Source organism: Mus musculus, chromosome 7, assembly GCF_000001635.26.
Source record: "Mus musculus strain C57BL/6J chromosome 7, GRCm38.p6 C57BL/6J".
NCBI lineage: Eukaryota > Metazoa > Chordata > Mammalia > Rodentia > Muridae > Mus > Mus musculus.
In genome coordinates, this window is record NC_000073.6 from 74,272,437 (window position 1) to 74,299,712 (window position 27,276).

Here is a 27,276-nt window from a genome sequence, read left to right on the forward strand (position 1 = left end):
TTCCACTGAGCATCCCATCTCTCTCAGTGCAGGATCCCTACTCTGTGCAGAGAATGCTATAGAGCTTTGTTGATGCTTTACCCAGTCTTTAATGCTGAGATACATCCAAACAGAATTAATTAACCATCAAGGGCACACATTTCCAGGAAGTGCAGGATACCATGTACAGTGTGAGACCAATCAGGGTGAGAATCTCTAGGTATTCATTAAGGCTCTTCCTCAATCTAGCCTGAATCTCATTTTGTATCTCTTCTCTCGAGTAGTTTTCTGGGTGATTTTTTTTCTCCCTAAGATCGATCCACTGATATATTCTGAGAAAATGCCTTCCAATAATTGCTCCTTCAAAAGTCATGTTTCCAGGCATAGTTGCGCTGTAGGTAAACTCTTATTTCCAGTGTCTGGGTTTGCAGGAATGTCCCCTTAGGCAGCAGCATTTTGTTATATCACATCGCTTGTATACAACTTGAAGAGGTAGATAGTGATGATTTTAGAAATAGGAATAGTAATTGACATTTTCTTTGGGTTATTCTTTGCCTCCTCTTCCTCCTGCTTCTGCTCCTCCTCCTTGTTAACCAACTTTGAACCTTGATTTCGGTATGGCAGTGTAGTTTGCTCAGTGCAGAAGAATTCCCCCAAAACATGAAGGATAGGATAGAAAGATGCTAAGTGGAGCGGTGTGAAGTCTAAATGTAGAGTGTCTCCACTCCCGTGTCACTGGGAAGACTTTGAGCTTGTAGGTCCTTGCTTCGGTGGAATACAGAGAAACTTCACAGGGCAATGCTTCCTCCCCTTCATAGATGAGGACTTGGGGCACATCAGGGTCAAGGCCATGGGGCTGTGCTGTGTGTTGGACATAGGAACCCTTGCACTTGTCACTTCATCTTTGTGTTCTTAGGGGTTTTCTTATTTCACTTCTTAATTATCACATGAAGAATACAGAAGAATTGAAATGGCCTCTGATGAATACACTCCTGGAGATTCTATGGTTGGAGATACCTAGGAAGGTTATGGCATTTTCAAAGATATTCCAGAAAGGAAGCCAGTCTCTGCCTGCATATTAACTGTAGACAAGAATAAGTGCTACAGAAGCAGTTTTATAGAAATTCTTTAAGTAAAAAATAAAACAAACACCTTTGACAGAATTGCTGCACAAGTGGCTATGAATTCAGTAGAAGCCAAAGAATGAACCTGCTTTGAATCTAGTTGAATGAAACGGGTGACTAGCACACAAGAGACTGGGGCAAAGGTGAAATTGAACCTCATGATGGATGAATGTATATTTGGTTCTAGACCACAGTCACCCATTCTGATAGGACATGCAGAAGATCTTTGGGGTCTGCCATCTCTCTTCTCTGAATAATTTGGACAACCCCTGTGACTGGACAACCCCTGTGACTAGATCTCTTGTGGATTGTTAACTTGCAAAGTGTTAGTTAGTATCCTGACTACAAATAAAAAACAGTGGTTTAAAAGATTAAATGAAGGGTAGGAAATTCTTTCTGTAAGTTCCCAAGAGTACCACCAAAACAATAACATCAAAACCCCAATAAACAAATGAACCAAACAGCAACACCCTGGGGGACCACATGTGCTGACACCTCAAGGAACAGCTAGCTCTTCTGCATCCACTGACTTTCCAGAGGTGAAACCAGCTCCCTTAGGAAGGAAACACTAACCACTTTTTCAGCTGATTCAGTATCTTTTCATGTCAGGACAGAGGCTGTTGAAATTGCATTTTCTTGGGGCTTTTATGCCAGAAAGAATAAATCATGTTGCCTCACAAAGATAAAAAACAATCACATAAATAACTGGGGCATGCTAAAGAGGAGTCCAAAGGACCCCCTGCTCTTGTGATCCGGCCTTGAAGGAAGGATGATTTCACATTTTCCCTAAGGTACAGAGCAGAAAAGATAAAGCAAGGATGAGATGGGTACCATCTTCAGAGCATCCTGGCTTGATAAGCTTTGATTCTTGGGTGAGCTCAACAGCAAAAGATAACCAAGATGGAGGTCAGATCCAGGCAGCAGTGGGCATGAAGAAAGTGGGTAAGTATTCAGAGCTAGCCCCACAGGAGAGGTGAAAGAAACATCTAGTGTAGGCACTTGCCTGGATAACAATACACAGACTGGATCTGGAAGCATCTGTCCCCAGAGCTCCAGTGTGATTGCACAATGGGACAGAAGCATTCTTAAGGTGCAGGCTAGTGGCAAGATTGACCTGCCCAACCTGCCCATGGAGGTTGGAGTCCAGCCAGTGAAGTGGTAAGGATATGGAAATGAAGCCAGTTTATTGGGAAGAGGCTTGGTAGGATAGAAGAAGGCAGCTGCAGCTCTGCCCATGGTAAGATATGTGGATGCAGAGAAAGGGAAGTGAGTGCTGGGATTGTGGTAGATGAAAGAGAATTAAGTCAGATCCCTGCAGGCCACGGGGCCCAGGGCTAGCTACTCAAGACTTGTTTATATACTAAGCATCCATTGACCATCACGGACTGTATTGAACAATGCTGGTGTGTTGAGCTGAAGATAGTCTCTTCCTTTCCCAGGTCTATATGGTGGGAGACTCAGAAAGGAGATTGGGTATGGAGGACTACTGAGACATTCACAGCAGCTGTATCAGGTACAGCTTTGGGTTGTAGAAGCAACAATGACAGTTTTTATGCAGAACACTGAATTTGTCGCCTTCACATGCACTTCCAGTGAAGTCTCAAGGCAGTTGTTTTAAAGCAGCCACGATTGTTCCCACTTTGCAGATGACACCGAGGCTCTGTCATGCCAGATCACTCGACCAGCATCGTATCAGTAGCCAGCGCTTCGAGGAAGATTGGGTTTGGGTCTGGTTTGACTCCAGAGCCTGTGCTCTTTTAATCATGTCAAAGCCCATAAATACACACAGAATACACACAGCTAGAAGGCACACTCCGGTTCGGCTCGTTCCACTCAGAGACACAGGAGGCGTAACAGAGATGACAACATGAGACAGGGAAAGAATTAAAATAGTGCTTTTAATATAATTTCAGCAAATGTACAGTATATACTTTATATCATGTATCTCTAAACTGCTCATCTGGAAAATAGAAGCTGCAAAAATACAGACTACCACACGCAGAATCTATTAAGTCTGTGCTTTTCTCCCTCTTCTCTGCTGGGAATCCGGATTTTTACACCCTTCTGTTAAAGCTCAGCCTCCGCTGATTTCTTTGGAACGGTTAAGAGTGTTTGGTCAGAGAAGCATCCCCAGAGGGGGTTTTCTAAAGCATGTCAGAAAGCCATCCCCACAGAAGTGAGAAGAGGGATAGGCCGAAAGGAAATTTGCACGTCAGTTTCAACCTTGCATTTTAGGACCGAAGCCCACTCTGGAGGGCAGCTGACCACGTGCCACCTCCTTAGTCCTCGTCACAGGCCTGTGTCTGAAGCCTCAAAGGACCACATATCGATAGGTTAATCCACATAGGAACCCTTAGGATCCCAGGCAGCACAGGGCTGTCAGGCCTCGAGGTCTGTGAATGGTGGTGATGGTAGTGGTGGTGGTGGTGGTGATGGTGGTGGGCTCTGCTGTTAAGAGAGCAGCCCTCAGCTTCGCACAAAGGAGTCTTCTGAAGGTGACTGTGACTCAGGGCAGGTTTTCTCTGTCTCAATGTCTTGATACTCTGTGCCTAGAGGGGAAGGAGGGAAGAAGAGCCAAAAGGAGAAAAGAGATGGGTCTTTTCTGCATTTCCTACTCTCTATTAGACTTACATCACAGCCGCATGGATTTCCAGCCAAAGGGATGAGCAGAAGTCACAGCAGTAAAGTGTTAGCTTCTTCTCCATCTCACCCTCGAAAGAACAGATTCTAAGCCCACGGACCTCTATGAAGCCAGGCTCTTTTGGAGCTAGTTTATCGGTATCATATTAATACTCATTTGGGGGATAAGTTATACCCCAAAGGTTGTACCCCAAACCTTTATTTATCTATCTTTTACACAAGTCCCCAGTAATAGATCTTGTGTCCAAGTGTCACTATGTCTTTATCAAAGAGGAGGCTGCGTGCCAGGGAAAACCACTTGAATCATTGCCATGCTTTCTCCTTTTGCATTCAGGACCAGTTTACTGTCCATTCATCCACAGACAGTCACTGCATGGTAAGTCAAACAATATCTTGGCTGGAACCAGGTCTGAGCCCAGGTCACACCTCTATAAATGACGCTGTGGTTTTATATAAAAAGCCTAAACGTTTTAACTCATCCACATGATACGCCATGCAAAGCTAATTCTTGTTGAGCAACAGGTTTGGGGAGACCACAATAATTCCTGGTTATTGATCTGTCCTCTTTTGACTTTGACCTGGCAGTTTAAAAGGCAAGAGAATTTCCTTGGCATTTAGAAGCTAGAGAGGAAGAAACCCATGTCCTGTATTTGACTTTTTGGAAGTCTTATGTTCTTAGAGTCTTGGGAGAAGTCATCAGAGAAGAATTCCCCAGATGATTTAAAAAACAAAACAAACAAACAAACAAACAAAGAAACATGTCAGAATGCCATCTCTCCACAGAGATGCCAGAGGGATGGGATGAAGGAAATTTGCATATGGGTTAGCACCACTCTAGGGGACAGGGCAGAAATGAGAGCTGAAGTTGCTTCTTGCTCAGTTCAACTGGCTGGGAAGGATTTGATATGTCTAAGATGGAAGGAGGAAGGCCTTGAAAGGTCTCTACTGGTAACTGCTAGAGTGGAACAGCTTTTCGAATTTTATGGGTCTTATGTTGGCAGGCAACATTTTGCAGAGGTCTTGTAGCTTTGACTCATTTCTCTGAGAAACTATTGACTCTCAGTAGGAGTGGGACACTCCCATCTCTTCCATACCACATATGGATGTTCTGTTGGCTTCCATGTTCCCACTCAGGAGGTTGTGTGCTGGGCTGGAAAGAGCTCCAATTTAGGAATTATGGAGACCTCATACTGACTTTTGATGACTTTACTAGCTAGTGACCTTGGGAAATGAACTTTCTAGGCTCTTCTTGTCTGATCTATAAAGGGGGTGGGAGGATAACTTACCTGTCAGGGAATGAATAAAAGGGCTGGTGGGGTCAACTGGGATATTGCATTCTCAGACCTGGCATAAAGCTTGCAGGCTTAATAAACAAGAACTCCCAAGCCCTTGTCCCTTTGAGCTGCTGGATTCAGCTCAAGCTGTTTTAGTTCTGTTCTCCTTACAGTGAGCTCCCTGAATTGCCCAGTTCTGCTTCATTTTATGGCCTCAGATTGTAAATCAAACTTTCAGGCCAAATTTATCTCCACAAGAGCCACCTTCCATTTGATTAGCATGAACTTAAGAAAACCAGTAAGGAAACAGCAAAAATTCCAGCCTACAGAATGTCATATCTCCAGAAAATTGGCTACATTATTCCATTTGCTCATAGCAAAAATAATAATCACTTCAACCTTATGGAAAAATATTCAAAATGTATGATTATTATCAACCCCTGATTGTCGACTTGAGTTGTTATTATAAAAATGTAAATGTCTAGATACTCAGCTCCTCAAAGCCTGCGATCTGGAACGAAAGACATAGTCAATATTTAGCAAGTTTGAAGCCCCTGGATCAGAGATATATGAGATGGGTGTTATGATACCTCATAGGAGATAGGGGATGTGAGCTCCTGTCTGGTACTGAGAACAGTCTCTAGGACTCCTGATACATTTCATTCTGTTTCCTTTTACCTGCCTATCTTCGGTGGGACACTTTGTATAAATGAACTACTGAGATCAGGGATAAAGAACATGGCTAAAGGAGGGATAGCCAATACTGTGTCTAGATTACAGCTGCCATTGTGTCCTGCTTACCATCCCGGGGGACACACAAAGAATGTGTGGCCTCTGGATCATTTGTGCTAGAGATTTTGAGGTTAGGCATTCCCTGGAGGCAGAGAAGGCTCCCTCCTATTTTGCTGGGTGGGGAGGGAGCATCTAATTATGGTTGCTAACAGGCACTTTGGACTCAGGCTTGGGTTTGAATCTCATCTCTTCTCATGACCTTGAGCCAATTCCGAATGCTTCCAAGTTTCATTTTCCTCCTCTGTAAAATACAACTAGCAATAGTTCCTGCCTCACAGGGTTAGTGTTAAGAGTCAATGTGTTAATGCAGGTAATCAGCTCAGCCCAGCAGCTAGTTTCAAAGTAAGCACCTGATAAATGTTAGTGACTGTTATTATTAGCTATTACTAGTGCTGACCAATTATTCTACCTGATTGATTAGCTCTAGAATGCCAATGTCTTATGTTGGTGCTGAAGAGGGAAAGGTTTGAAGCTCTAGTCAGTATCTGGATTCCTTCCTCTTTTCCTGTTTCCTATGCTTCTCCTTCATGGTTCTGTATCCATTCTTTAGTTGGGGGGCGGGGGCTTGATTAGTCTAGTTGAAATGCCAAATGTCAGACTGGAAGGGAAGACAGGTTCTGTAGTTCAAAATTTTTATTGCACCAAAGGGAAAAGTAACGTTGCCTTAAACTACCAACTCTGACACCAGAAAAGCACTTTCCCCTTCTTGGAAACAAGTGAGATATTTTAACTAGACTTCTTGGTTTAGGGACAGTAGGGTTGATAGACAGCTATTCCAGGGCCCTTTGGAGAAATGACTCAGTCAATGTCATGGCCAAGATTTAGGTGCTAGATCTGCCCTACCTGTGCTGAACTGTTGGCATCTCTAAGACGGTGTTGCCTCAGCACACCCTGTCTGGCCCTTCAGCTACTGACTGTCTTTGTAAATAAAGCTTTGTTGGTACCCAGGCCAGGCATTTGCTCATTTATTGCTTTGAGCTGACCTTGGGTAAGACCATCAGGGTAAGTAGTTTTGACAGTCTGATGGCCTACAAGGCTTCAAGTATTTTACTAGGTAATCCCAAACAAGAGTAATGTGTTGCTCTGCTTTGGTGGTTCTATCTGTGTGGTAGTAGTGACTTTTTCCTTTGTCTTCTTACTACCCAATTGGGACACACTCACTGTCATTTGGTATTGAGAACCCTGCCTTCTTCTTCTCTCTCTTTGATTATTACAGCTATCGATCAAAGCTTGCTATCACTGTGAGTCAGCTCTGAATCATCTCTCACATCCAGACAGAACCTGGCTAGGAATGTTCTTCGGACGATTTGTTGTGTTCCAGTTCACTGATCTGTGAGCTCTTGAAGGAAAGGGGCCATGTACCTAGTCTAGATGACACACAGCCCAACATTTTAGATACAAGGATGACTGGGTTATGGTCAAACACCACATCCTTGAGGAAAAGAAACACTACAATGAAAAATTATGCTATCAGAGGTGGCCTCTTAAAAGTAGGAACCCTTGTCTTCATTTTTGAGGCAGGCAAACACCCCTGAGTTACAGCACCATCTTTTTCTTTCTTTTTTTGTGGAAGTATGCTAAGCCATGTTGGTCCCACCATGACTTGGCAGTAGCTGAGGTTCTTCACATTCGTGAAGAGCAAAGGAGGCAGTGTGGAGTGATGCAATCCAGGTATAACACAAAGAAGTGATCTTAGCAAAGGCTTGTGAACAATACCAATAACCTTCTTGTTTGTCTTGCCAATGAGAATGTCTTCTAACTGGCCCTTGAGTAGCAGTAATACTCTAGAGGACCAGGGATCCACTGCCTGTCATTTTCGGTCAGTTGACTATGAAACTAGGTTTTTGTTTGGAAGGATAGAATTGGGTATGCATTGGGTGAATGCAGCAAATTAGAAGGCAGGAGGAAAAGAGCTGGGTTTGGACCTCAAAGGAATTCCCTAAACCAGATTTTATTTCACTATTACCCTCTCTTGGAAAACATGGTGCCGTTTAGGTATTCAACCTGGATTCTTAACTTAAAGATTTTAAAGTTAATTGTATTGAAGGAAACCCAGGGGACCAGTGAAAACCCTACTGGTTGGTGCTGTCCCTGATTTCTGGCCAGATAGCTGGCTGTCCCATGCATCAAAACAATCAGGTAAGAACAGCAAAAGTCAGGAAATAAATATCTTCCATCTGCTAGAGTGAGAAGCTGCACACTTGGGTCTCCTTGCTCACCATAACCAAACCAAACACACAGCAAAAAGATGGCAGGGTTCCAATAAACAGCAAGGGCAGCTTGTTCTGCCAGTGTCCTTTTTCCTTTCTTTTTTTTTTGACTGTGAGGTCAGACAGTTGATTTCCACATACTGAATAGAAAAAGATGGATATTTATTATTTCGTAATAATGAATACTGTTTTCAAGACTCTCATGGAGATCTTATGACACATCCCATGGTTGACAAGCCCTAGTTGATACGGAAACCACTCTTCCCCAGGACCAGAAACAGCACATTAAAAGAAAGCCAGATGGGCAGACTTATGGCTGAGCAACCACCATGTCTCCTCAGAGCATTCTTCTGTGAGCCCAAATCCATACTTACACTTTCTGGGTTCCTTTGAAATGTCTCCACTGGAAGCTACTGGAGAGGACCAACTAGTAAAATCACCCCAGAATCTTAGGAAAATTCCCCAGGGGCAGCATGACTACTTTCTAGTGACAGTAGGTCACTGGGTGGGTGTCCTTGTGTAGGACATTCTTGTAGGCTGCCTCAGGCCTACAAGCCTTTCTATAGTGTGAGGAGAAACTCCAGGGCATTTCTGGATCTGGGGATCCAAATGGACAGATACCACAACACCTCTCCTTGAAAGGTCATCATCCCCAGAGCAGCTAACCCACTGTGAAGTAGAGAAAAAGAAAGGATTGTTAGCAAGAAGCACACCCTCCCTCCTGCTTGGAAGATGCTAACTCTCAAATAGCTCCTCAGGAACTCTTGGCTGCCTTTATTATTTTGCTGCTAAGCACTAGCAGCAGGCTCCTTAGGGGAAAAGAAAAGGATGGATTCTTTTGCTCTTTCTTAGCTGTGAGGAAAGTCTGGGCATCCCATGGCTTTGTTATTACCCCCCAGGGTATCAGAGCTTGGTGGCTCCCCTTGTGGGGGTGGGAAGTGAGTAACAGAGGCACATGTGTTCCCTGACAGCACAGAACCTCAGCAGAAGGAAGAAAAACCCATTTGCCACAATGTGGGAAGTAGCACAGGTACAAAGCATCAAACCTGCTTGGCCTACATGTATAAGTTACAAAGGTCTGCCTAAGGTTGCAGCAGAGACCTTTACATCCATCCTTGGGTGTATTCAACCAAGATAGTGGAGGAGGTGACTGCAGAAGAGAGCACTCCAGCATTCCTTTCATACGTCTTCTCCATCCATCCCCGGTTTGTTTTCTGTATGTTCAAGGGAGATCTTACCAGGACAGTTTTCATCTAGAATACCACTCAAAACCAAGCAGACAACCAAGGGGCTGGATCTAACCTTGGATGCACAGTGAAAAGTAGATTGGATTTTCTTTTTTGACATTCATGAGAAAAATTGAAAAATTGAAAGAGAGCACAACACTCATGGAAATCATTTTGCCACAGGGAGATTTTAAATTTATAAATAACTGTTGATAAAAAGCAAGCCCTGGAGTTGGGTTCCATTGCTATCTTTAAGAACATTTTAAGGGGAAAAAAATCCAAGATACAAAGAGCTTAAAAATCATTATTTTTTTTTCCAAAAATCAAATCAAATCATGTCATGAAACAGAGTACATCCCAGGGCCTCCGTTTGCAAAGACACACGACAGAGAGGGCGGTCACCCATTAGTCATTCATTTTCAAAACAAGACTGAACCAAAACCTGTTTGGAGCATGATCAAAGCCTTCAGAGCGACAGAACATCACCTTACAAACTGTTTGGAGAACTGTTCCCCATTCCTAGTTACTATACTGATGAGCACCCTATGTTCATCAACAAGGATAGGCTAACTCCTGGTAGACAGATGGGAGGGCTGTTTTAGAAGCACCCTGAATGAGATGGTCAACCATAGCCACAATGCCACACAGACATTTTCTCAGTTGCCTTTGCTTGATGTCTTCTCTACTTTGAGGCTATTACCTAGTCTTCCCCACTTATACTATCTGTAAAAAGAAAATATGGCACAACATCCATGTCTTTACTCTTCTGGCCTTATTCTTTCATTGCTTCAGGTGAGTGGATGTTTAAGGTGGAAAAATGAAACCAAGCATCCTTTGTGGTCGACTTTGGTACCGTATGTATGTCTACAAAAAAGGTCAATAAAGAGGTATGAAGGGTGAGCTGACTGGACCCTTTGCTATGGATATATATGCTCCCATCTGATCCATCCCCTGATGAGAGAGGCCACATTGTCTTAAGTGTGCTGGTGCAAGAGATCTTCCCTCCCCCCAACACCCATACGATTCTTATCCCAAATGGCAAGGTGATGCTCTGAGGTTCAGCCACTTTCAATGCACAGAGTTCAGGACTGACCTGGGACCTGTCACTAACATTTTCATGGACTGGACAGTGATCACTTAGGAGCTTGTGGGTTTATGATCACAAGTATCACAGCTCACAAAACAGTCGTAGGCAGGAGCCACACACCCTCTCTCTCCTATCCCCAGGAGCACGGCTCCCATCCACATCAACCCACATTTGAGTGAGTCTCCTTCACAGGCTAAGAGGAATGCCCATTGGACCTGAAGCATGACTATAAAAGGGCTTCTTGTGACAGTAACATCATCACAGGGGATAAAGCCAGAAGGCAGATTTGCAGCTTGTCACATTATCCCATTATCTCAGATGTGATTATTTTCAAGATGCATTTACACTCTTTCCGGAGTATCTTTTTCTTATACCACATTGTGTTTTTGATTTTGTTTGTTTGTTTGTTTTCATGGTATCAGAGTAAGAATGAAAATTACAATAGATTAACTGCATCCCTCGAATCCCTTTATATTTTTGGTGCATTAAAAAAAGGAGAGAAGTAAAAGCTTTGTTAGTGACTGAAGGGTTAACACAGATTCTAGAAGCAGTTAAAAATAGTATTAGAGGATTATACATACAACAGTTGGAAATTCGTACGCTTTATATTTTTTGTTGTTGTTTTTGGAAAAAAAATGGCAAAATGTTTGGCAAATGTAAGCAAATGACATGGGCTATATTGGCGCTCACCGGCTCTGAGCGGGTCAGTCATAGCCAGGTGAGGCCCACAGCTTCCTGAGGTCACACTGTGGGGCTGGTAGGGAGGAGGTGTTAGGAGGCGGGGAGGTAGATGCTCCCCGCCCAGCCCCTCCTTTGGGCCCTCAGTCTTGAACATGGAAATGGAGCTGGTGAGAGGTGCCAACCACAGACTCCAGTCCGGATAACCCGTCAGCATCTCTTTGAGAACTCTGGGGGCTTGAACCACACATAGACTGAGTGAGTGGTCTACACAGTGACCCATATTGCAAAAGTTGGAAAGAGGAGTGGGGTTCCCATCCCTCCAACCTGTATCCCCCCCCCACCCCACTGGAGGGAGAGGGTGTCTCTAGTGCTTAATCTGGTAATGTTTTTCAACTTGAACTTGTGATTTTAGTAGACTCATTTTTTTAATGCCTTTTAAGTTTTGTATGTGTATGCATATCCAGAGATGTCCATCCTCCAAGCTGGCCACAAGTGTTCCCTGAATTTGGCAGTGCCTCTTGCTTGTAGCTGTCGGCATCGTGAAAACCATGAGGTGCCTTCCAAGCAGATTCTGAGCCCAGCAGTGTGTATGTCCTCCAGGGCCATCCCCTTCTCTCTTTATTCTGAATCCTGACTGGCTCTGAGTTTTAGAAAAAGGACAAAGGTCTTATGTGTATGTATGTGTGTATGTGTGTGTGTGAGAGAGTGTGCATCTCTGTTTTCAAAACCTCTTTTCTTTCTTTCCTTTTCTTTCTTTCCTTCTTTCTTTCTTTCTTTTTTTTTTTTTTTAAGAAAATGACTCTTTGTTCACAAATACAGAGTTCAGCCCTCCTGTAGTCACTATAAAACAGATTCCATGTTTTCACACCACTCATGGTCTTCCAGGTTATAGATAAATTTTGTCCTATGTGTCTGGTGTGCGGGCACAGGGTCCCTCCCCAGATTGTCTAGGGTCAGAGTAGAGGCAAAGAACTCACTGGTGCTCAGCCCGCCCTCGTGGTTTTTGATGTAGCGTTTATAGTTTTTCCGCAGGCACTGCCACGTGGTGGTGTAGAGGATGAAGGCAAAGGACTTGAGCGCAATGGCGATGCTGACGTACAGGTATCTGTAGACCACATTGTCGTAGAGGACACAGGCGCCTTGTTCCCCGCAGAAGGTGCTCCAGAACAGACAGGTGGAGTCAATGCCGGCCCCGAAGATGAGAGGTGGGGGGATGAAACCTGTCAGAGGGAAGAGATCATTTCAAACTCTGGCTCTGGGAGAGAATTCACTGCAGAGAAAGGCATTTCTGTCCCTGGCTGTCCAGCTGTTTACGGACTGCTTTGAGACTACGCTGGGTCACGTGGCTCCATAGTGCAGTGGTTCAAACCACAGGAACACAAATCCCATCTCTGCCTTCATTATCCAGACAAAATCATTGAACCCTCTGTGCCTGATGCTGCCTAAGTTAATATGTGAAAAGTATTTAGGATGCTGTGCATTTACCTGGTAACTGTAAACACAAGATAATTGACAGATGTCATTATTCTGAGAAGGGATAAAGTCATTCCTGAAGGCATATTAGTATTAGTTGGCCTCCTAGAGGGAATGCCAAAGAGGCGAGTGGCTCTGCTCATAGCCCTTTTGCAGGGGTTTGCAGGGGCGGTGTGAGCTGCCAACTGGAGGGACCTGGGACCAGAAGTAGAATGGGAATGGGTTATACTGTGTAAGCGCAAAAACGGACATTTATAGTTTGAAATGAGAAATGCGACAAACATTCTCGTGGTTACTATTTGTCCAGCTCTTAGACTGGTGTGCATTCTTTCCATGCGGGGCTGGCACCAGATACCCACAGTTGTTATCAGAAACATGAGGCGAGATGAAAATGGTCCCCACTCTTAACTCAAGTGTATGGCAATCTGACGGTTTATTTGCCTGCTCTCATCCCGTTGATCAAGGGCTATTTGACACTCCTTAGACTAACAACCAATGGCCAAAAACATCCCAGTGTTTGAGATACAGCTCAGCTATTATGTTTTTCTCTGTTTTAAAAAATAGGTATTATGTTGTGTAGTCTGGTCTTAAATTCATGGGCTCATGTGAATCTCTCTTTTCAGCATCTAGTGTAGGTGGATTACAGGCACTTTGGTGCTAGCCACCACCCTGGCCTCAGTCATCAGCATTTTCTGTGCATGTTTATGTGTGCATGTGGAAACCAGAGGTCAGTCATCAGTGTTGTATGACTGGAACTATCCACTTTTTTTTTAAATGGAGACATAGATTCTGACTGTCTTGGAACTTGCCAATTTAGTTGTGTGGGCTGCCCAGGGCCCTCCAGAGACTCACCTGTTCCTGCTGCTTCTCCAGCACTGGGACTGCAATGCTGTGTTTGTTTACTTATTTGTTTTAATGTCAGAATCAGATCCTGCTTGCGTGGCTAGCACCTTAACCAACTTAGACAGCGTTCCAGCCACCGTCATTTGAATTTTGAAAATGAACTAGAAGCCTTAGGTTTGATCCTCAGCACTGAAAAAAAAAATCCCAGATGGTTCTGGTCTTGTTTTAAGGAGCTTTATGGGGGGAAAATGAATAATTTATTAATAAAAATTCATTGTTTATGAATCCTAGCATTCCCTGAGGCTAGAATCTGGTACCGATACCTTCAGTGACAGACCCCAATTGTGAGGCATGATGGCGGCAATTAGAGGGGACAATCCTGAGACTCTAGGACTAGCCTACCAGCTTCCTGGAGCGTTCCTTCCAGGCTCCATCCTGGATCAAACTTCACCTTCCACTGAAGGCATTTCTGAGAATTTGATCCTTTGTCCAGAAAAACAGATGGATTCTCCATGCCAAGCACACATTTTAGGGGTTCAGAGATCTGCAAAGTCCATCCACAGGGGTTAGAAGCACAAGTCTTTCAGACATTTAGATAATACTACAGTACCGTGCTGAGGAGGGGTGAAAAGCTAGGGACCAGAAAGCAGTGGATGGAGGAGGTTTCAGCACTTCCCTATTTTAAGACATGCCTGGATAGATCGCTGGGTCTCGTTCTAGTCTTGGTATTGAGCAGCTGGTTGAGCACTGGCTCCTAGGTCTTGGTGTCTTGGTCCTTCTCCTAAGTCTGTTGCTTGTTACCCCAGAGAAACCCCCGCAAGGTGGATTTTATTGGAATCCTCATTAAACTCCTCAAGCAGCTTGATTTAATAAACATTGTAAGCTCAGAATCCCCTACAAGCTGTTCTCTGCTCCTGGTGCAGACTTTGCTCCTGCAAAGTGGAAAAATACCTGCCTCGATCCCAGTGGCACGGAGACTGCTCAGGAGCTTTTGTCTCCCCCACTTCCCAACCTCCCACCCCAGGCTGAGTTGGAACATGCTCTCCCCACTCCAATATGGAGGGGTTTCCATGGCAACTGATGCACATGTGGATGGATCTGTGGCTAAATGGCACTGATTTGACCTATTCTCGGGCACAATGGGGCAGCATAAATCCACTCACCTTTTCTGCTTCTAGTGGTTTTATTTTGTGATTAGATGCCAAATGCTCTTTCTACCTATTGTGACCAATCTTGAGGTCATTAGCCTCTGCCCTAGCTACTATTCATGTAGCAGTGAAGCATCGGTATAGATGGGCACCCTGCTCTAAGGACATCCTGTTGAAAAATTCATCCACAGGGAGGAACAAAGAGTTAGGTGTTCCTTACTCCATGACGCATGGGTTCCTGGACACGATGGCAAGTTTGGCAGATCAGAATATAACTTTATCACATCCCAGGACATCTGGAGTATAAATGAGCCATCAGTTAGTATTTGTTCAAGCTCAAACTCATTATGTAACTAACTCCTTCATGATCATCTGAATGAGAAAGTTCATTTATGTATTATATATTAATATTCAGTTGTCTTTAAGTAAGGCACGCGTGCTCTGTTGTCTAAAAGTGTCGGTTTTATCTTATCTTTAGGTTCCCCTAGTAGACAATGATGTTCCTGACAGAACTAGAGAAAACCTTCAAGTACTTAGAAAGCTAAGTGTCCATCAAAGTTTTTCATGCTTTACTCCAGATCTTTGAGAACATTGGTTATAGAGATGACAGTTTGTTGTTGTTTTTGTTTTGTTTTTTTGCTTTTTAATTTAAGGAGCTGAAAATGCCAGGGCAGCTCACTCCCTCTCTCAGTGCCCCCATATAAGATGGGACTGACACCACCTCTATGTTTTAGCAAGAGGCCTGACCTATTCACATGGCCAGAACTTCTGCTAACAGGATTATCTTATACCAGGACTTAAGGTGAGATTTTAGACTAAACGCTAGGCTTAGTATCCAAAAAATAACCTTCATGAGACTCCCTTTCTATTTCTTCATAAAACATCAGCCTTCCTTTTTGTCAAATTAAACTCTTCAGTTTTATTGACTTGCACATCTCTCCCAAAGGTGGATGCTAAGCTACCATCAGACTTTAAATTCATATCTACAGAGATGCAGATCTGAAGGGCATCCTTTTGTCAGGAAGTCTTTACTACTCTGGAACTCTCCTGAGCAGTCACTGGTCAGATTCCTAGACTTCTGACAAAATTTTCACACCAGCCATTCATCTGGATAGATTTACGAATCCATTAAACTACATAGAAAAACAACAACAAAAACTCAAAAACAAGCTGTCCATACAAGACGCTGACTTACCCAGAGACCATGGGAGATTTCTATACTAGTAGTAACTGACCAGCTAACCACCCCACATCTCCAGGGGATGCAGCTCAATCCATTATGACTCCCTTCATAACTCATAACCTCTCTTAAACCTCATCATCTACTTTTCTTCTAATTCAAAGTTTGTTAATTGAAGAGGATTTTTGGACTTCTTGTCTGGGATTTCCAGGGTTACAGAGAACAGTTTATTGACCTCCCACTGAGCTTGAGGAAGCTCTGTTTTGAAGCATGAAGAGAGAGAAACACCCGGGAAGGAGCTCAGATCTTTGCTAGCTCTAGCGCTCTTCCTCCTCTGCGCTTTTTTTTTTTTAAATGGAGGCCTTTTTAAATTTATTTTTTCTTTTATTATTAGGTATTTATTTCATTTACATTTCCAATGCTATCCCAAAAGTCCCCCACACCTTCCCACACCCACTACCCCACCTACCCTCTCCCACCTCTTGGCCCTGGTATTCCCCTGTACTGAGGTATATAAGGTCTGCACGACCAATGGGCCTCTCTTTCCACTGATGGCCTACTAGGCCATCTTCTGATACATATGCAGCTAGAAACATGAGCTCTGTGTGTGTGTGGGGGGGTACTGGTTAGTTCATATTGTTGTTCCACCTATAGAGTTGCAGATCCCCCCAGCTCCCTGGGTACTTCCTCCAGGCTTGGAGAAACTGGGAGCCTGATTTGCACACCAGCTTCTCCCTCCGGTATCTGGCACTGTGCCTCTCGGTAGCACTGGCAGACACTTGTCACAGGAAGAGACACTTAGTCATCTGTTGTCCTTGTCACCTTTCTCTTCAATCAAGGAACTCATATGTGGAAGGAGGAACCCTCTCTTGCAATTCTACCACTTGGGAACTGTGGGAGTTCGGTCAAGTTCCACAACCTCACTGAATCTCAGCCTCGTTATAAAATGGGTATATATGTGTGTAGGCTTTCTCCATGTGTGCGTATTATTGCCTGTGACTAAGTGCAAGTGGACATGAAGGACAGGGGTCAACATTGAGTGGCTTTCTCAACCTTTCGCCATTTTATTTATTCCTTTTGACACAGAGTTTCTCACTGTACCTGAAAGTTGCGATTGGGGGGCATGCCAGTAAGACCCAGAGATCAGCCTGTCTCTGCCTCTCAAGTGCCAGCAAGTCTGCCTTTTACACAGGAGCTGGGGATCAAAACTCAGGTCCTCAGGTGGTAAAAGGACTAAGCCATCTCCCCAGACCCCAGATCATGCTTTATTGTAGAGCTATTTTTATTTATTTATTGAGAGAGTATGGTTAGAGAGCGCTCACCAAACCAGGTTCTGACCCCACTTTTTAGGGTTTTGGCCTAAATCTCTTTGGCTAATGAACATCTCCAAAGGAATAAATATATTTCAGAGAACCTCTCAAGTCAAGACTTGGCGGGTAACCTCTGAAGAGCTAGCCTATTTTGGAGGACAATTGTGTGCCTCTAGATGGGGAACCAGGTATCCACCAGTGTCTCTTTTTGTTTGAGCACCTTTGCTCTGCTAGACTCTTGTCCAGGAAGGAATGAGGAGGCAGGCTGATGCTGGTGGGATATTTTGTTAGAAAATGTGTTCTGGAGATTCCTCTCTTCCTCAGAGCCTGGAAAAGAGTTTCCCTTGCCTTTGTATTTCCTGGGCAAAACCTTGTGTGTGAAACATGTCTCAATAGAGCTAAGTCATGTGCTGGCAGGCTATGTGGCAAGCTCACTACTGCTTGCTATCTCCAAAAATATTAAAATGATTAAATCTTCTTTATACTGTAGCTCACATGCATGTACACACATATGTACATGTATATATATACATATATACTTAGGTATCTATATGTAATATATATGTAAACAAGCACACACATACACTGTGTGAGTAAAAAAAATGCTATGCTGCTTAAGGAGACAGTCTCTGTTTTCCTAAAATCTATTACCAGAGATTAACCCTCAGGGCTGTATCTTAGCTTTTTCCTTCACTCCCATGTTTGAAAAGGCAAACCCTATTCATATTCTTTGGTCTTAACTTAAAAGGTAAATTGAAAGGCTTTTGTAAGAAAAATAAATCCACGTTCCTTTACAGGACAAAAGGGAGGCTGAAAATGACTGTGTCATTTACATTTAGAAAGATAATGGTTCCTCTTCAGCTTACCTGCCAAGACTTGAATTTACCCTGGACTCTCTATTCAACCTGGAGCAATTACTGTTACAGCCGGCTCCAGCTAGAGGGGAATGTCGAAAGCTGTATTCTCCTGAAAAGATTGACGCATTTCTCTCCTTCCGCCATGCCAAGAAAGAAACTGGGACTGTTGACATCAGCAGGTGCTTTCCAGGGACACCTGCCAGTCACTTTTCTCAATTTTGAGAAGTCAGGAGCTACTGCCGCCTCTCTTCATTCCTGAGCCCTTTGTTATAAAGTCTGAAAGTTTCCAGAGCTTACATAGCCTGCCAAAGGCCACCCGGACAGGACTGGCTGAGAAGAGCTCACACCGAGGTATACCTGGCTGCAGAGGGGGTGGGTGGTCAGTGTAATATCACCTTAGGCCGGGTAAGAGATGTGGCTTCTGCACACGCAGACAGCAGGAGGAGCCTCTGGAGCCTGGTGTGCAGCTGGTACCTAACAACTCTTTGTGGATGAAACAGAACACAGTGAGTGGGGAAGTCCTCCCAGCTTCCCTACATTAAATCCTGCTCCTGCCCACATGGGGTCCTTGAGTGCACTATGCTTATGTTTTCTAATAAGCCATGAGCTGAGGGGTTTTTACTTGCCTGTATACTGTGCTCTATTCCAGACGATGCTCAGAGCTGGCGCTCCACCAACCCATAAAGATCTGCCTCAGGTTTCTAACACATATCTTCCCAGAGTCATTTGTGATTCAAAAGACAAGACCTAAACCCCCAAGGACAGGATGCCCAGGGATGACCCTGCAGACACAGACTGATGCATAGGAAGGGCTGTCCAGTGCTGTTTGCTTAGCAGTTTCGCTGTCAGACTAAGCATGGTAGTTTGTGGGCAGAGACTTCGTGATAGAGTCCAGCCTGTTTTGCTCAGTACCTTGGAGACCCTCTGTTCTGTTGGTCCATTCAGGGCTTCCCAGAATCACAGAACTCAAATTTAAATGTCAACTTCATCTGGGTCTGTTTGTTCTTTGCTCAAATCTACTTGGCTGGCTACAGAGATGGGGAGGTGGCTTAATGGACATCTCCAATCTGTGGCTCCATCGTGTCAGGAATTCTGCTGAGGGAGCAACCAGTTCCTTCTTCGGTGACTGACCCTCCTCCAACTCTGAGGCCTCCTTCCCTGTTCCACTTCTGTTAGTGTCCTGGATGACATGAACTGGACATGTGTTACCACACTCTGGCCTTTAAACAACTTGCTCTCAACGCTGAGGCGGTTCTCCCTGTTTCTCTCTGGTCAGCCATGCCTCAGGGTTTGTCAAATCTCAGCACCTCTCAGATCTTAAAATCAGATACAACAGCTATGGGCAAAGCTCCCAAGTCATCTCTCACTGTTTCCTACATACAGCTGGTGCCCGCAGTCATGCCCCATCAGGTTCTTCTAATTCTAATTATCTCTTTGCCACTTTCTTTACCCAGCACGGGCACTCCCACCAATCAGGTTAGCTTCACTCTGGCTGCTAGCCGTGTTTTCTTTTTTAAAGATGCTCTCATATAGCCCAGGCTTCATAAGTGGATGACCTTGAATTTCTGATCCTCCTACCGTCTTCTTTCTGAAACTACACCATCGTGCCTGCTCTTATATGTTACTGGGCATCAAAGCTTCAAGCATGCTCGGTAAGCAGTCTAACAATCGAGCCACTTCCTTGACCCGTCATCCTCAATTTCTTTGCTCTGCTTTCCTTGCCCCTCAGCTCCTACTGATACCACCAACTGCAAACTTACTTCTGCCGTAGGGTTGTTAGGGAAGTTCTCAGTCCACAGTGGCCAGCACCACTGAGATTCCTGCTCTATCTGCTAGTTCTTCTCAGTTTCTAAAGTAACACAGGAAACCAATGCTACCTTAATTTCTGGACTCTGGCATTTTTCTCTACCCCACCCTTACCCTAGTGTGGTCTTCCATGCTCACCTATTTCTTTCTGCCCCGATGTATCAACATCTGGCCCTTATACATTCCTGCCGAGTATGACAGCCACTGGCCCACATGTTGCTACTTAAATGAAAACCAATACAAGTTAAATAGAACAGTGCATACAAGCTATGTTTCCAGTAGCTCAAAAGCCACATAGGATGCAGACACAGAACAATTCTTTTGTTACTCTAGAACAGCCCAGCCATGGCCCATACTTCTCCCCTCCTGCCCCTGAGCTCATCTGCTTATCTCAACCCATACTCCTGCATACTTCAAACTATGCCTGGATTATCTGAGATGCACAATACAAAGTAAATACTATACCAAGTAGCTCATACTACTACTGCTTTTTTTAGATGGCCTAGTCGGCCATCAAGGGAAAGAGAGGCCCATTGGACACGCAAACTTTATATGCCCCAGTACAGGGGAACGCCAGGGCCAAAAGTGGGAATGGGTGGGTAGGGGAGTGGGGGGGGAAGGTATGGGGGACTTTTGGGATAGCATTGGAAATGTAATTGAGGAAAATACGTAATAAAAAAAAAAAAGAGGCAGTGACATGAAAAGCTGGTGTGAACATTTTCAGTACAGACACTCTAGTTTTTATTCTTTTAATGAAAATGAAAAATAAGATGTTTTTGTTTTAATTCGTCTTTTTGAAACTTGCAGAGGTAGAGAGCCAACTGAACTTCAATTCAGAGACCAAGCCATGAAGGCCCTTCTTCATTAATTTTCAGCTCCACCATCTCAATGCAAAACCCTCTCTTAATTCTAATTGACTGTACCTCATTTGGTCCCTAGACAGCATCCCTTTCTGAAATACACAGTGGATCTTGTCCTTCTTTTGGTACCTAATAGCAGCTTCTACTTGCCTTAAAGATAAAGGTCAAAGATACCCATGGGACAGGACACCTTCCTCATCAAGTTCCTAGCTCACCACCTTTACCAGCCCAGTGTGGCTGCCGCTGTCTCACCCCACTTGCCTCAATGGGATCTCTGCAGCCTGAAAGCCTTATACTTGTAAGTTCTCTTGTCTACATCACTCTTTCTTCTTCCTGTACATCTTCATAACACTTACTTACTCTCTGCTCAGGACATCATGCTGGAATCTCAAGGCAATCTTAGGTGGCCCTTCCCCAAGTCACTGTTACACCACTGCAGGCTCCATCACAGATCATGTCACACTCAATTTCAGTGTCCCCATTGTATTCCCATTATCCACATGGGGCACCATGAGGGTTGGCAGTGTCATGGTATCTGATTTATTCATTGGCCTTGCATTAAAAATAATGACTGTTAATCTTACTGGGTGCTGGAGGAGATGGAATTAGGCCAGATGCCAAGACTTCTCAGCTAAGCCGCTTTTAATTAAAAGATGAGATAGTGTCATATCCTCTCAGCACAAGGTTTTCCAAACTGATTTGTGACCCATAATGGGCAATAGAATCAATATGCTGGGTCATGACCAACTTTCCAGAAAGCTTGGAGCAGAATAGAAGATATCAGAATGTGTTACACATATTAAAGGTATTTTTCCATGAAGTTTTTGTTTCAGCTATATCTATGCATATGTATGCATGTAATGAGCCATGATGAGAAAGTTATCTCTTGCTCTGGCTTATAGGCACAGAAATGGAAAAATCCCCATTCCTGATGGTACCTGCTTTTCCTGAAGCAGACAGACAAACTCTGGATCAACTTCAGAGTGGTGAGGGATCACCTTATGATACCTAAGTTTTGGTTTTATCTCCAATTATCCTATAACGTTCAGAAATAACTTATTCTTTTACAATGTTCTGCCCTTGAGATTATTATGAAGGACATTCTTTTTGCATAGCATCTTGCTATGGCCTGGGGTCTCAGAACACCGGAGGTGCCCAGGAAATGCCAGCTTGTTGTATAATTACCTGCAGAATGGTTCCACCTCTTTCCAGAAGAAGGCTTTCTAACTTGTTGGTATTTCATGTCCATCATTCTACCTATCCTTGGGTGCTGGACCTCAGGCACCTTCCAAATTTTGTTTGAGATATTCTGATTTGTTCGAGATGTTTGATTGGCCTGAAACCTTCCCACACTGACTAGGTCAGTAGTGTTCAACCTTCCTAATGCCACAGCTTTTAACTATAGTTCCTTGTGTTATGATGCCCCCCAACCATAAGATTATTTTTGTTGCTACTCCATAAGTGTAATCTTGTTATTTTAAATGAATCTTAATGTAGATATCTGATATGCAGGAGAGCTGATACACCACATCTGTGAAAGTATCATTTGACTCCAAAGGGGGTCACAGCCCATAAGTTGAGAACCACTTGGCTAGGAGCTAGTCTGGTGGTACCATGGATACACATATCTTTACCTCCTGGGCTACCATTCTTGGAATTACTGGCATGCAAATTGAACCTATCTTCTTACGTGGGCTCAGGATATCTGAACACAGCTCCTCATTCATGTGAGGCAAGTGCTATACTGACCAAGGCATTTCCCTTGTCCTGATGTTATAGGATCTGCCTAGAGTCCTTAATATGTATTAGAGATGTAGAGACCTCTATAGTAACTATAAAGATGAGGGTAAACATCCACTCCCTTTTGAGCCCTGATATGGGGGAACCTTCGTTGGTATGGTCTGGGAGCTCAGAACACTGGAGGTGCTTGGCAAATGTCGTTTTGCTGGACAACTACCTGAGGAATGGGTCCACCATTTTCCAACAGGAAGCTCTTTAAGTTGTTGGTATTTCATGTCTATCTAACTCTCCACTTGCTTGACCACTGAAGGCAGGGGACGTGATAATACATCTGTCTACACTTCCCATGATAAAAGAAAAAAAAAAAACCAACAATCTGTATCATTATGTCTATGGCAGTAGAAGTTTTCAAGCTATCATAGCTTCCCAGAAACACCAACAGGTTGTAATTTGAAGATGGCTTAATGTTTTTCATCTAGGGCATCTCCACATCTATGTCTTTCTCCTTCCCATGAAGCAGAAAAAAAGACAAAGATGCCTCTGTGCATCAACACAAACAGAGGGGCCAAGAGGAGACCTGCTCCACAGGGAACCAGGATGATGATGGGGGTGGGGTGGGGTGGGGGAATGATTGTTCCCACAGACTAGGGAGGGAGAAAATTATGGTGTGTTTCCTTTTCAAGAGTGGGTTTTTTTCCTACTTCGGGCATTTATCAATTAATGCTGTTAATTAATAGGAATTAACAGCATTATAAAAGTAATCTATATGTATAGATATTCAAAGGTTTCAATGTGTAAAATATAGAGTCTTATTAATTAAAACTATCTGGAACCATTTTGATGGTCATCCTCCCAATATTTTTTCATAGGTAGATAGACTTTATAATCATCTGAAAATGGAGAGTAAGCCATCTTTGTCCCTTCTACATGTTGGGTCCTTTCCAAGTCTACAAATATTCTCCTTTCCAGAAGGTTAATGGGGTAAGGCTCCTACCAGGATTGCAGACTATCACTGATTTAACTAACTCCCTGCTGTTGTGCTGATGGGAGAAAAAATGTTTTTTTTTTTTTTTTTGCAAACCTCACATTTCTAGTGCCATGTCTTTACATCCACTTGGAGTGAGAACTTTATGTTTACTATTGGGGTGCAGGCCACGGTTAGCTCCTTCTCTACCCTCCTTTTCCAGGTAAAGTCACTCAAGTCATTTTTATCTCAGCTTTGGCACAAGGAGAAGAGCGTAACACTCTTCTCCTTGGGCCAAAAGGGGTTGGTCCACCTGTTGGAAACCCACAGTAAATAGATGCATTTGAATAATTGGGTGAATAATAAAAACAACATAAATAATAAGTAATAAAGGTAATAAAATAAGATAATCCAAGAAAAATAAAAAATAATTGAATAGCTGTAATGAATATTGTGCCTCTTACTCCCAGTGGGTAGCCCAGAAAGAAAACATATCTCAGGCTGCCCAGGGTGTTCTTAATGGAAAGTTTCTTGTCAACTTGAAACAAGCTAGTGTCATCTGCAAAGAGGGAGCCTTGATTGGAAAATAAAGTCTCTATCAGGTTGCCCTGTAGGCAAGTCTGTAAGACATTTTCTTGTTTAGTGATTGATGTGGGTGGACCTAGCCCATTATAGGTAGGTGGTGTCACACCCATGCAATGTGACCATGCACTGAATAAGAAAACAAAGCAGGCAAGCCTGCAAACAGTGTTCCTCCATGGCCTCTGCTTCAGCTCCTGCCTTCAGGTTCCCTCAGTGACAGACTGTGATCCATGTAAGCCAAATAAACCCTTTTCTTCCCCAAGCTGCTTCTGGCCATGGTGTTTATTACAGCAATAGAAAGCAAGCTAGGACCAAATTGCACCAGTAAATTTTTCCTTCCCTTTGGAGCCACTGCAGTGTCTCTGTAGCTAATGAAGATTTAGGCAGACATGAGAACCCGAGTTGGTATATGTGACTCCTGTGACATCAGAGGGCTCTAGAATGGTGGTGTCTGAACTTGAAATAACAATTTTACATTTAAAGTGATGGCAAGTTTAAATTTGTTAATGGGACAGACCTAGAATCACTAGAAAGGAGTCTCAGTACGGGGCTGTGTGGTTCAAGTTGGCCTACGTGCATGTCTGTGGGGAACTTGATGCTGTTTGAAGTGGGAAGACCCACTTGTTGGGAGTGGCACTATTTCATGGGGTTTGAGTCCTTGGCAGTAGATAAATGGGAAAGTGGGTGAAATAGGCATGTATGACCTCCTTCTCTCTCTACCCTCCAAGGTAGATGTGTCCAGCTGCTTCAAGTTTGTGCTGCCTTGACTTCTGGGAATAACAGACTGTACTCTGGAATTGTGAGCAAAATAAGGCCATCCTCCCTTCAAGTTGCTTGGGTCAGAGTGTTTTATCATTGCAATGGGAAATGAAAGTAGGACACTAATAAATAAACATGATAGGAAAGGAAAAGAGGCAAACTCAGAAGTGGGGACAGTTTCCCAGATCCCCACTCACCTGGTAATACACATCCAACTCATTATGGAGGGACTAAAGAGACAATACGTACCCAACAAACGAAGGAGCAGAAAAAGAACTCCCAGCGCATAAGACTTGAGTTCAGGGCTGACTGTCCTACATAAAAAGAGATGGAGGGGAGAAAAAGATTCTTATCAACTCCATTTTAATTAACAGACTCAGAGTTATTTGTTGCTGTCCATCAGATCCTACCTTGGAAAATTATTAATAGGTTTTCTTCTTTTTCTTGCTAAACGTCTAAAAATTGGCTGCAACTGTGGTGCCAAGATAAGTTTAGGAATTAAGCGGGGTTTTTTTCCCCCTTAATAACCTGAGCTGGAAGGACTGGATGTAATTTCTGTCCTGGAGTCTAAACTTAGAGCGGTGTGTTTCAGTTTCCAGCAGGAAGTGCCACCATAGCTGGGTAGGGGATGGATATGTGGGAACACCAACTCAGCAAATTCCTAAGCTGCAGCTGGAACCATGGGCACGTTCAAAGTTCTTGGACTGTTTTGTAAAACCCCATCAGATTTGCATGGATTGGCATTCCAGGTGGGCCAGCTGGGGCCCAGGTTTGTGCATCAAGTTTTAGTACCTTGTAATCTTGAAAGGTTCCTCCTACTGGCCACGGGACTTTGCTTTGAACTGACTCAATCATCCTGACTTGAGTTGGCCATGCATGGTGGGCCCCTAAGAACAATCTTACATGTTCTCCAGAGTGTAATGTTTTGGAAAGTGAGAGTTCCTGTAGAGATGGGGTTGGAAAATTTTAGGTAGGTGGGTCCACACAGCAGGTCACTCCTCTTACATGAACGATTTACTCAATACTTGACTTTCCCCCTAAAGGGAGAACTACTTGCATTGTGATTACCTTTATGACTCAATCCTAGCTCCGTGTCTAGTACCCAGCTTTTGCTGAGGGGATGCATATGTGGGTGGCAAGCTTGGCAGATGTTCTCTGGCTTACCAGGCAGGGGAATATATACCTATGGGTTTGTGGTAAAAGGCTCTGAGGGAAATTGATTGGACAATATACACATGGGCTTCAAAGTGTCACTTCTTAATATCTGTTGCCATTGTGGTTCTTTAAGGGATGAAGGGATGCATGTGATGATACTTCTTGAAAGACTTGCCTAGGCATGGAACCAGTACCTTATGGTTGAACCCTAAACATGTTGGAGCACTTCAGTGTGGCTGGAAGACTAGAGACCAGACCCACACAATGCAGTGACGGTGTAGGACTTGGTCCTGTATAAAACAAATGTTAGAATATCATTACCACTAGACTATCTGGTATAGCAAGTATAAGCCTATCTATTGACTATGTGGCTAGAAGAAGTGTTGGGGGGGGGATGGGTAGGTGTGGGTGTGGTGTGTGGTATAGTGTATAGGGCAGGAGTCAACGTCAGGTGTCTTTCTTAGTCTCATTCTACCTTATTTTTGTGACAGGGTCTTTCATTGAACCTAAGCTCTAAGGACTCACCTATCTCTGCCTTTCTAGTACGAAGCTTGTACGGGAGCCTGTACCTGGTTTTTACCAGGTTACTGGGGATCAAAACTCAGGTCCTCATACTTATATGATGGACACTTAACTGACTGAATGATGTTCTCAGTCCCAGAATAATATTCTTAGATGATTCCATCAGCCCATTGGAAGTTAGTTATCCATTGATCTATGACTTGGCTTGAACCTTGGTATGCATGCTTTGGGCTTCTTATTATAGCAGGTCAAATGTGACAAGCAAACAAAAAAAATTGCATATATATTATAGACTCATTATCTTCCCCAAATTATTCCATCCAAACCTACCTGCAATGTGATAGTGGGGCTTTTGAACAGCGTTTAGGTCCTAAGGCCAGGGTCTGCATGAGTGGATTAATGTCCTTAGAGGAGAAGAACCTAAGAGTGGTCCTTTGTCTCCTTACTACCTTGGAACACAAGGAGAATTTATGTACTGAAAGTGACCCTCATCAGTTAACCTAGCCCTGATCTTTAACTTCCTAGTCTCCCGATTTGTGAGAAACAAATTCCTATTGGGTATAAACTACCACATCTATGGTATTTGTCATGGTACTCTGCAAAAGACTGTGAAAGAGTAGGTTTTATAATTGTTGACAGATCCTAAGACTTTCAGTAAAATCTATTCTTGGGATCTTTTTAACTATAGAGAGTGTGGTACTGCTGAGTGAGCCCCCAGGGAAGTATGTTATAACTTCCTTTGAGCAGTGGTATTGGGACTCTGGCTGAGAGAGCCAGGTACCAGTTCCAGGTCATAAGATCTGCATCTCTGAGCAGAACGAACACTCTTTGGAAGACACACATAATACAAGCAAAGTTCCTTGTGGTGTTCCTGCTCCGTGGCTACAGTTTTTGCACTTTTCATTTGAAGGTTTAACTTGAAAGACACGTAAATAAAGGCAAATCTCCTTATCAAGAAAACATGCTGGTGTAATGAGCTAGGCTATTTATCACTTGGAATGTGATTTCCTTTCAGCTTCTGTGTCACTGGGAACAAAGTGAGGAAGGTGCTAAGATCTTGCTTC

General features: G+C 43.6%; 1 protein-coding gene across 2 annotated transcripts in view; it reads right to left on the reverse strand.

Annotated features, from left to right (window-relative positions):
- Positions 1 to 2,981: 2,981 nt before the first annotated feature.
- The window catches only part of Slco3a1 (solute carrier organic anion transporter family, member 3a1), a 279,363-nt gene continuing 255,068 nt past the window's right edge, over positions 2,982 to 27,276 (reverse strand). Inside the window, exons 9-11 of one of the 2 annotated variants that reach the window (NM_001038643.1) lie at positions 24,785 to 24,849; positions 11,991 to 12,233; positions 2,982 to 3,652 (exon numbers count right to left, since the gene is read on the reverse strand). In NM_001038643.1, coding sequence (NP_001033732.1) covers positions 3,570 to 3,652; positions 11,991 to 12,233; positions 24,785 to 24,849 — 391 coding nt within the window. In that variant the 3' untranslated portion in view covers positions 2,982 to 3,569. Of the gene's footprint in view, positions 3,653 to 9,479; positions 12,234 to 24,784; positions 24,850 to 27,276 lie in introns of those variants that run through there. The other variant, NM_023908.2, reaches the window with a different exon arrangement.